An 11,768-nucleotide genomic window follows, 5' to 3' on the forward strand; every position below is an offset into this window, starting at 1 on the left:
TCTATTGGAGCCCAACATGACATGGTACGGCATGGTTCTATTGGAGCCCAACATGACATGGTACGGCATGGTTCTATTGGAGCCCAACATGACATGGTACGGCATGGTTCTATTGTAGCCCAACATGACATGGTACGGCATGGTTCTATTGTAGCCCGACATGACATGGTACGGCATGGTTCTATTGTAGCCCAACATGACATGGTACGGCATGGTTCTATTGGAGCCCAACATGACATGGTATGGCATGGTTCTATTGGAGCCCAACATGACATGGTACGGCATGGTTCTATTGGAGCCCAACATGACATGGTACGGCATGGTTCTATTGTAGCCCAACATGACATGGTACGGCATGGTTCTATTGTATGGCCATTCCCAGATATGGACAACAGAGATGAGACAAGTGATTGAGTTTTACTTTGAAAATAATACAAATTTCATTTGATTTGTAGTTTTCTTACCTTCTGCTGAGCATCTGAAAACAACACGTCCCAGAAGCCACCAGGATCAGCAGGAGCAGCGGGATTGTGGGAATGATGACGTACACCAACAACATCCCTGATTGGACGACAAGACAGACAGAATGATGACACGTACACCAACAACACCCCTGATTGGACGACAAGACAGACAGAATGATGACACGTACACCAACAACACCCCTGATTGGACGACAAGACAGACAGAATGATGACGTACACCAACAACATCCCTGATTGGACGACAAGACAGACAGAATGATGACACGTACACCAACAACATCCCTGATTGGACGAGAAGACAGAATGATGACTCACACCAACAGCAGGTATAGTCAGAGAATATGATATCATTATGTTATCATTATGTTATCATTATGTTATCATTATGTTATCATTATGTTGTCAAACCTGGGAATTAAACTCCTTACCAAGAAATGTCCTCCCCGATGTGCTATCTCTACAGTTCCATTGACTTTCTATGCTATCTCTACAGTCCCATTGACTTTCTATACTCTATTATCTCTACAGTTCCATTGACTTTCTTTCTATACTCTACTATCTCTACAGTTCCATTGACTTTCTATACTCTACTATCTCTACAGTTCCATTGACTTTCTATACACTGCTATCTCTACAGTCCCATTGACCTTCTTTCTATACTCTACTATCTCTACAGTTCCATTGGAACACTTTACCCTGCTGGACAGTGACCGTCTCTACAGATTCTCCTGGACATCAGCAGGGACCCCTCACCCTCCCCTTCTAACCCTGGATCTATTTGTACTATCATTGAGCATAATAATAATGTCCATTTTATGTTCTGCTTGTGAGATCAAGTGAAGTACAGTTTGTAGCCTCAACGCACCCCAGCCACCACTCAGGCCTGCAACAAGTGTAATGGAGGTTTTTGATGTTACTATAAGTATACAGATCAGGACTGCATTGTCAGGATTCCAACTCATCCTTTATTGTAGATCTCATCACAGCAGAGAGAGACTTGTGTCTCCCTCCATTGCTTCCCATCTGCCCCAATCACCAGGCACATGCACACATTTTTTGCTAGTTGTTTTTATCGCTCTGACCTTTGGACTGCACTATTAGGTTGTGTTAGTAGTTTTTTTTTTTTTTTTTCGTATTTCTTCTTGTATTTGACATGATGTAGAGATACTTGTTGCACTAACTAGCATTGACTGTTATGGTCACTTTGATTTGGGCACTGTATTATATTGATAGTTGTGGTTTAGGACACTTTATGTATATATATAGCCTATTACTCGTTCCCTTTCCTGTTGTACCTTGCTCTTACTGTACTTACTGTACTCTGTAGTGTACTCTGTTCTTGTTTTTTCTTTTATCTTTTTCATACTTCTCTGTAACTTTGTAAATAACCTTATACTGCTGTGCTGCCTCTGGGCAACTAATTTCCCCCCTTGGGATAATCTATCTATCTATCTATCTATCTATCTATCTATCTATCTATCTACATAGACATCAAAGGGGGCTTGAGCCCCTGCCCTTTTATCTGTCTGTAAAAAGTGTCCTCTCCAGACCATGCATGCAGTTTTTACTATGGTGAAAGAAATGCAAATGCCCCCTCTTTCCATGCCATACCTGAAGGCAGCATTCAAGAGAATTGCCTTGTCCAAACTCTCCTGAACTTGAATGCAGCATCTTATGTTGAAAGAATTGCCCTCTCTGTGTAGACATCCATGCCGTTACGCCACATCTCCAGTATTCACTTGATTATACTTAGTTCAGTGTGGCATCAAGCACCGAAAATAGCCGACCTACAAGCTCACAACGCGTCGCAGTGCGACGCGTTGTGTTAACCGCTGCCAAATTGGAAATGGCAGGGATAGGGAATCAATAGGGAATCAATGGGAGTGGGAATCAATAGGGAATCAATGGGAGTGGGAATCAATAGGGAATCAATGGGAGTGGGAATCAGTAGGGAATCAATGGGAGTGGGAATCAATAGGGAATCAATAGGGAATCAATGGGAGTGGGAATCAATAGGGAATCAATAGGGAATCAATGGGAGTGGGAATCAATAGGGAATCAATGGGAGTGGGAATCAATAGGGAATCAATGGGGAATCAATGGGAGTGGGAATCAATAGGGAATCAATTGGTGGATCTTCACATGACAGTTAGCTTACTGTAGAATATAGTCAGCAACCGTCAGCAACCACGCTTGTAATTTCATATTGCATCTTTCTAGTCATATTATTGTTGTTGTGTGTAATAAATATTCCAACCTACATCGGGTAGTTCCAGTTAAAGTAACTTGTTGTGTGTAATGAATATTCCAACCTGCATCGGGTAGTTCCAGTTAAAGTAACTTGTGTGTAATAAATATTCCAACCTGCATCGGGTAGTTCCAGTTAAAGTAACTTGTGTGTAATAAATATTCCAACCTGCATCGGGTAGTTCCAGTTAAAGTAACCTTGTTGTGTGTAATAAATATTCCAACCTGCATCGGGTAGTTCCAGTTAAAGTAACCTTGTTGTGTGTAATAAATATTCCAACCTACATCAGGTAGTTCCAGTTAAAGTAACCTTGTTGTGTGTAATAAATATTCCAACCTACATCGGGTAGTTCCAGTTAAAGTAACCTTGTTGTGTGTAATAAATATTCCAACCTACATCGGGTAGTTCCAGTTAAAGTAACTTGTTGTGTGTAATGAATATTCCAACCTGCATCGGGTAGTTCCAGTTAAAGTAACCTTGTTGTGTCATGGCTCACAGAGAATTCATGTTTGGAATTCCTTTAATGGGAATAAGTCGTTTAAAAAAGGTGTTTAAAAGCAAGAGAGAAGTATGTAATACATACTTTTAAGGAGTATAATTTGATAATATTCTTAAAGATTTTTTTTTTTTTTTTGGGGGGGGGGGGGGCTTGTTATGCCTATTTGATAGGACAGTAGACTAGACAGGAAATGGGGAGAGAAATGGGGAATGACATGTGGCAAAGGTCGTCCGGATCGGGAATCGAACCAGCGACGCCAGCAGGCATCATAGCCTAATATGTGGTATGCGCCTTGACCACCAGGCCAGCGGGTGCCCCTGATAATATTCTATAACTTTATAAGGAGGCTTAGCAGTTGAATTAAAATGACAGAAGTACCAATTAAATTGTTATTATTTGTGACCGAAGGTCACAGTTTAGTATGAGAAACGGCACATCATGTCTCTGTCCGGACGTCTGTCCGAGTACACTTTTTTACAGTCTATGGGTTTGACTCTCTGACATCACTGTGATGTCAGGGGAACCACACTAACAGAATCCCTTGTATGCCCATATATGGAGATCCCTGATGTCATCAATATTAAGCACATGTCTAACAGGACTTCATATGGGATTTGGGAATGCCCATATATGGAGGCCACATACCACACTAACAGAGTCCATATATGGCCAAGACAGCCCATATCTGTGTGGATGGTTCTACAGACAGGGATCTCCATAATGGGCATAAAAGGGATTGTATGTATGATGTCAGATGTCATAGACATCATAGGACTTTCACATAAGGAATAACTGAGTAAGCATGTTTGGGCTCTCACAGCATATCTCCATATGCAGTACATGGATCTCCATATATGGGTACCAGGGGTCTCCATATATGGGTAACTGGTCCGATATACATCTTGGCCAGATGGCCAAGATTGTCGCCCTGAGGTGTCTTACTGGTGAATTATACTACAGGTAGTCATGCTGTGCGTGTGTGCGCGTGCACGTGCGCGTGTACCTGAAGGTCCTGCCATAACAACATGTGTGTGTGAGTCTTCACTGACATCTGGAGCTTTGACTGGCTTTGTATCTGCTGTGGGCTCTGACACATGCACACGCACACACAAACACACGCACGCACGCACGCACGCACGCACGCACGCACGCACACACACACACACACACACACACACACACACACACACAACACACACACACACACACACACACACACACACACACATCAATAGCACTAATTTCATAAATCAAATAAAGGCAAACGGCAACAATACACTGTAGAGGTGATTGACAGGTGATTGTGTGATGTCATACCTGTAGCCCCGCCCTCTGGCCTGTCTCCGTGCTCCTTCACCAGATGAGACTCTGACAAATACATAAATATAATCAATATCAAATCAATATCTCTTACTATCTGTCTGTCTGTCTGTCTGTCTGTCTGTCTGTCTGTCTGTCTGCCACCACATGACTCTCTGACAGACAGAACAATACCAATTTGTATTGCGTTTTATATAATTTTTATCGTTAATTTGTCACCTTTACAGCTTGTAAGGATCTGGCATTCGAGGCATGAGCTACACAGCCAAACGTGTAGGTAGCGCTGAAATTTTGCCAAAATGGCTTGCAATACTGTTCTGCTGGCATTTACTCTCGTTTTGGGCTTCCCTGACACTGAGCTTAACATTAACAAAGTGTAAGAAATGGCCAGTATGTGTTGTTTTTTCTTGTCCTTATTACTGTGGGAGAGTGCAATCATTCAATGCTCCAAGCAACAAAGGTGAACACCAAAAGAACAGTATTGCAGGCCTGCCAGGCCATTTTGACCATTTTTGGAGGGGTGCTACCCACCCGTTTGGCTGTGTTGCTCATTCCACGAATGCCTGATCCTTACAGTCTGTACCTCGTTGGAAAGGTGACAAATCACCGATAACAATGATAACAAACACAATACCATTTGGCATAATTAAAGGGGGGATATAATGGACTGAATGTTGTCAAATTTTGTATTGCAAGCCATTTTGGCAACATTTTGGTCGCCGCTACCCACACGTTTGGCTGTGTAGCTCATGCCTCGATTGCCTGATGCTTACAAACTGTACCTCGTTGTAAAGGTGACGAATTAACGATAAAGATTATAGTACTATAATACTATAATATAATATATTATAGTAATACTTATTATATTATAATACTCACCAGGTTCATATTTACATATAAAGTTGTGTTTCATGTTACAACGGTCATCATTCCATTGGTACAAATAGGCTCCTCCCAGTCCAGGAAGTGCGGTGGGTTGGTGGTACATCACCACGCACGCTTCACCACCGCATGACGGCTCGTCAAAATACCAGTTCCTTCACACACACACACACACACACACACACACACACACACACACACACACACACACACACACACACACACACACACACACACACACACATTTAATCATTTACTTATGTTCACATTTTACAATAAAACATCTTGAACACAAGTACTGATAGATGCACTCATCAGGTTCAGAATCTCTTTTATACAGTATGTCTGATCTTAGTCTATGGGTACAAGAAGCAGTGTCTCCATATGTGATACAGTATGTCTGATCTTAGTCTATGGGTACAAGAAGCAGTGTCTCCATATGTGATACATTATGTCTGATCTTAGTCTATGGGTACAAGAAGCAGTGTCTCCATATGTGATACAGTATGTCTGATCTTAGTCTATGGGTACAAGAAGCAGTGTCTCCGACATATGTGATACAGTATGTCTGATCTTAGTCTATGGGTACAAGAAGCAGTGTCTCCATATGTGATACAGTATGTCTGATCTTAGTCTATGGGTACAAGAAGCAGTGTCTCCGACATATGTGATACAGTATGTCTGATCTTAGTCTATGGGTACAAGAAGCAGTGTCTCCATATGTGATACAGTATGTCTGATCTTAGTCTATGGGTACAAGAAGCAGTTCTCCATATGTGATACAGTATGTCTGATCTTAGTCTATGGGTACAAGAAGCAGTGTCTCCATATGTGATACAGTATGTCTGATCTTAGTCTATGGGTACAAGAAGCAGTCCTCCATATGTGATACAGTATGTCTGATCTTAGTCTATGGGTACAAGAAGCAGCGTCTCCTCCATATGTGATACAGTATGTCTGATCTTAGTCTATGGGTACAAGAAGCAGTGTCTCCATATGTGATACAGTATGTCTGATCTTAGTCTATGGGTACAAGAAGCAGTGTCTCCTCCATATGTGATACAGTATGTCTGATCTTAGTCTATGGGTACAAGAAGCAGTGTCTCCTCCATATGTGATACAGTATGTCGGATCTTAGTCTATGGGTACAAGAAGCAGTGTCTCCATATGTGATACAGTATGTCTGATCTTAGTCTATGGGTACAAGAAGCAGTGTCTCCGACATATGTGATACAGTATGTCTGATCTTAGTCTATGGGTACAAGAAGCAGTGTCTCCTCCATATGTGATACAGTATGTCTGATCTTAGTCTATCTATGGGTACAAGAAGCAGTGTCTCCTCCATATATGGCGGCTGCCTGTTATCACAGATATTGAGGAGAATTTTGCCAATGCTTTGCTTTTGGCTTGGGAGTTCCTGCCATCTGCAAACCCCTTACGACTAGTCTGTGGACTTGGCCAAGGCTTCCAAATATAAACACAAGTAGTTTACAGTTTTACCCAAGCTGTTCAAATATAAACACAAGTAGTTTACAGTTTTACCCAAGCTGTTCAAATATAAACACAAGTAGTTTACAGTTTTACCCAAGCTGTTCAAATATAAACACAAGTAGTTTACAGTTTTACCCAAGCTGTTCAATCTCATTTTTGAGAAGTTGGTATTTTACCTTAATGACTGCTACTTTGGATGTAATAATATATAGACACACACACACACACACACACACACACACACACACACACACACACACACACACACACACACACACACACACACACACACACACACACACACACACACACACCTGAAGGTAGCAGGACTGTTGTCGGTCCATTGGTAGAGGTATATCATTGGTAGAGGTATATCATTGGTAGAGGTATATCATTGGTAGAGGTATATCATTGGTAGAGGTTTGTATTGAGAGGTATGTATGTATGCATTGTGTAGAGGTATATATCTACATATATGTACAATAGGACTAGGTATATCATTGGTAGAGGTATGGTAGAGGTATATCATTGGTAGAGGTATGTATTGAGAGGTATGTATGTATGCATTGTGTAGAGGTATATATCTACATATAGGTACAATAGGATTAGGTATATCATTGGTAGAGGTATATCATTGGTAGAGGTATGTATTGAGAGGTATGTATGTATGCATTGTGTAGAGGTATATATCTACATATAGGTACAATAGGACTAGGTATATCATTGGTAGAGGTATATCATTGGTAGAGGTATGTATTGAGAGGTATGTATGTATGCATTGTGTAGAGGTATATATCTACATATATGTACAATAGGACTAGGTATATCATTGGTAAATTAACCTGAAGGTAGCAGGGCTGTTGTCCGTCCATTGGTAGAGGTCGGGACAGGAGCTGAGGGTGTTGCTGATTGGCTCAGGGTTGGTTTGAGTGGGCGTGTCCACCCTGCGTAGACCAATCCAGAAGTCTCCGTCACTGATGCTGGCCCCGCCCACCGAACCGCTACGCATCTCCTGATTGGCCCAGAGGAGAGGGGCGTTATAAGTTATAGTAACACCGCCTAGGAAAACGTTAGCTTGCGATAAACATTTGAAAAGAAAGGCATTCTATTTTCTATTCCTTGAGACACATATGGGTTTTCCGGGCTTTTAGACCATCTCGGAACAGTGGACAGGTGGTCAGTATGTGTCTCTAATGTCTTGGTACAGTGGACAGGTGGTCAGTATGTGTCTCTGATGTCTTGGTACAGTGGACAGGTGGTCAGTATGTGTCTCTGATGTCTTGGTACAGTGGACAGGTGGTCAGTATGTGTTTCTGATGTCTTGGTACAGTGGACAGGTGGTCAGTATGTGATGTCTTGGTACAGTGGACAGGTGGTCAGTATGTGTCTCTGATGTCTTGGTACAGTGGACAGGTGGTCAGTATGTGTCTCTAATGTCTTGGTACAGTGGACAGGTGGTCAGTATGTGTCTCTGATGTCTTGGTACAGTGGACAGGTGGTCAGTATGTGATGTCTTGGTACAGTGGACAGGTGGTCGGTATGTGTCTCTGATGTCTTGGTACAGTGGACAGGTGGTCAGTATGTGTCTCTGATGTCTTGGTACAGTGGACAGGTGGTCAGTATGTGTCTTTGATGTCTTGGTACAGTGGACAGGTGGTCAGTATGTGTCTCTGATGTCTTGGTACAGTGGACAGGTGGTCAGTATGTGATGTCTTGGTACAGTGGACAGGTGGTCAGTATGTGTCTCTGATGTCTTGGTACTGTGGGCAGGTGGTCAGTATGTGTCTGTGATGTCTTGGTACAGTGTTAGTTAATTCTATGGCTTGTAGTGGGCTCGCTGAAAACCAAATCTTCTCCCAAATCTAAGTTTATTCTCTTCAAAAATGGCCGACAGTACAAAAGCAGGGCCTTTAGCCAATGATGTCACCTTGGTTACATCACCACCAACAAGTGCAACCTGATATGAATAACAACAAAACCCACATGAAATCTTAAGTTGTTTTTGAAATATTTAACTTGAAGCACCCGATGCATTTCCAATGGGAAAAGAGTCTGGAGAGACGTTTTAAAGGAAGGGTATTTGATCCCTTTTTTGTATGAACAGACCTGTAACAGATGTTCTATATGTCGCTGTACTTCATCAGATTCTATACTCAGCAGATAGTAGATCTATATATAAATAGATATATTAACAGACCTGTAGCAGATGTTCTATATCTTTATACTCAACAGATAGTAGATCTATATATAGATAGATACAGTAGATACCTGTAGCAGATGTTCTATATCTCGCTGCTCCTCATCAGACTCTATACTGAGCAGAGATCCTCCGTCGATCTCACAGGCCTGCCTGGCTTCCCAGAATGCAACGCGACTCGACACGTCATGGAAATACGCCATCTTATAGCAGGGAAGCTCCGCCCCTCCAATACACACTGTCTGACCTGGGAGAGAGACATAGAGAGAGAGAGAGACAGAGAGAGAATGAGACATAGAGAGACATAAAGAGAGAGAGAGAGAGAGAATAATGATACATGAGACTTTTCAAGATACCCAAAAACGCTTTTCAAGAAAAGAAAAAGCTGGTCGCCTCACAGCTACAAGGTCCAGGGTTCGATTCCCGCCGGGGGAGGCTGGGGGCGTGTTCTCTCCTCCGCGTCATCAGTGCCCACAACCTAGGTTGGGTTGGCGAAAGGGCCTTTCTATGTGGAGTTTGCATGTTCTCCCCGTGTCTCCTAGGGTAGGTACCCTCACAAAAACAGGCATTCTACTGAACCTCCACTGCCTCCAACTGAACTTCAACTGACTCCAGTTTCTACTGAACTTCCATTGACTCCAGTGCGTTCTACTGAACTTCTACTGACTCCAGTGCATTCTACTGAACTTCCACTGACTCCAGTGCATTCTACTGAACTTCCACTGACTCCAGTGCATTCTACTGAACTTCCACTGACTCCAGTGCATTCTACTGAACCTCCACTGACTCCAGTGCATTCTACTGAACTTCCACTGACTCCAGTGCATTCTACTGAACTTCCACTGACTCCAGTGCGTTCTACTGAACTTCCACTGACTCCAGTGCATTCTGAACTTCCACTGACTCCAGTGCATTCTACTGAACTTCCACTGACTCCAGTGCATTCTACTGAACTTCCACTGACTCCAGTGCATTCTACTGAACTTCTACTGACTCCAGTGCATTCTACTGAACTTCCACTGACTCCAGTGCATTCTACTGAACTTCCACTGACTCCAGTGCATTCTACTGAACTTCCACTGACTCCAGTGCATTCTACTGAACTTCCACTGACTCCAGTGCATTCTACTGAACTTCCACTGACTCCAGTGCGTTCTACTGAACTTCCACTGACTCCAGTGCATTCTGAACTTCCACTGACTCCAGTGCGTTCTACTGAACTTCCACTGACTCCAGTGCATTCTACTGAACTTCCACTGACTCCAGTGCATTCTACTGAACTTCCAGTGACTCCAGTGCGTTCTACTGAACTTCCACTGACTCCAGTGCATTCTACTGAACTTCCACTGACTCCAGTGCATTCTACTGAACTTCCACTGACTCCAGTGCATTCTACTGAACTTCTACTGACTCCAGTGCGTTCTACTGAACTTCCACTGACTCCAGTGCATTCTACTGAACTTCCACTGACTCCAGTGCATTCTACTGAACTTCTACTGACTCCAGTGTGTTCTACTGAACTTCCACTGACTCCAGTGCATTCTACTGAACTTCCACTGACTCCAGTGCATTCTACTGAAGTGCATTCTACTGAACTTCCACTGACTCCAGTGCATTCTACTGAACTTCCACTGACTCCAGTGCATTCTACTGAACTTCCACTGACTCCAGTGCGTTCTACTGAACTTCCACTGACTCCAGTGCATTCTGAACTTCCACTGACTCCAGTGCGTTCTACTGAACTTCCACTGACTCCAGTGCATTCTACTGAACTTCCACTGACTCCAGTGCATTCTACTGAACTTCCAGTGACTCCAGTGCATTCTACTGAACTTCCACTGACTCCAGTGCGTTCTACTGAACTTCCACTGACTCCAGTGCATTCTACTGAACTTCCACTGACTCCAGTGCGTTCTACTGAACCTCCGGATGCAGTTTGGCTCCCATGGTGCGACCAATCTGCCGTTTGGAATTGTGAGATAGAGAAAATGATGTTGGTGTCTCTTCCTTCTAAAAATCCTTGCTATGAACATTAGTTCAGGAAGTGTTTCCTCATCCGTCCAATAAGGGACAAGTTGTTTAGTCTCCTAAATAACCAATGTAACCATGGAAACCATGTCACTGCAGTTTCTTCCTGTTAGGGTTAGTTAGGTCAGTTTCTTCCTGCTTTGTAGTTGAAATGATAATAATATAATACTTTAATACTATACTACAATATGCTTTGGAGTTGAAATGATAATAATATAATAATTTAATACTATACTACAATATGCTTTGGAGTTGAAATGATAATAATATAATAATTTAATACTATACTACAATATGCTTTGGAGTTGAAATGAGAAAAACTATTTAAATTTAGACAAAACCATGATGACCACTTAGCGTTGACACGATTATGCTAATGAGCGGACTTTAACCACGCACGCACGCATGCACGCACACACACACACACACACTCACACGCACGCACGCACGCACGCACGCACGCACGCACACACACACACACACACACACACACACACACACACACACACACACACACACGGGTAAGCTGGCAGTGTGCCAGAGGTGTGGTCACTCTGGTCCTCTGGGGTCCATTTGGTTTGATTCCCTTCAGACCACTGCACACACACACACACACAC

At 42.8% G+C, this 11,768-nt stretch overlaps 1 protein-coding gene across 1 annotated transcript in view; it reads right to left on the reverse strand.

Annotated features, from left to right (window-relative positions):
• Nucleotides 1–9,364, reverse strand: part of chodl (chondrolectin) — a gene marked incomplete at its 3' end in the record, with an annotated part of 18,957 nt that extends 9,593 nt beyond the window's left edge. Inside the window, exons 1-6 of the mRNA XM_080752371.1 lie at nt 9,194–9,364; nt 7,768–7,937; nt 5,432–5,589; nt 4,550–4,600; nt 4,236–4,310; nt 465–561 (exon numbers count right to left, since the gene is read on the reverse strand). Coding sequence (XP_080608497.1) covers nt 465–561; nt 4,236–4,310; nt 4,550–4,600; nt 5,432–5,589; nt 7,768–7,937; nt 9,194–9,325 — 683 coding nt within the window. The 5' untranslated portion in view covers nt 9,326–9,364. The remainder of the gene's footprint in view (nt 1–464; nt 562–4,235; nt 4,311–4,549; nt 4,601–5,431; nt 5,590–7,767; nt 7,938–9,193) is intronic.
• Nucleotides 9,365–11,768: the final 2,404 nt, after the last annotated feature.

Source organism: Nannobrachium achirus (assembly GCF_963921795.1).
Source record: "Nannobrachium achirus genome assembly, chromosome: 21".
Taxonomy (NCBI): Eukaryota; Metazoa; Chordata; class Actinopteri; order Myctophiformes; family Myctophidae; genus Nannobrachium; species Nannobrachium achirus.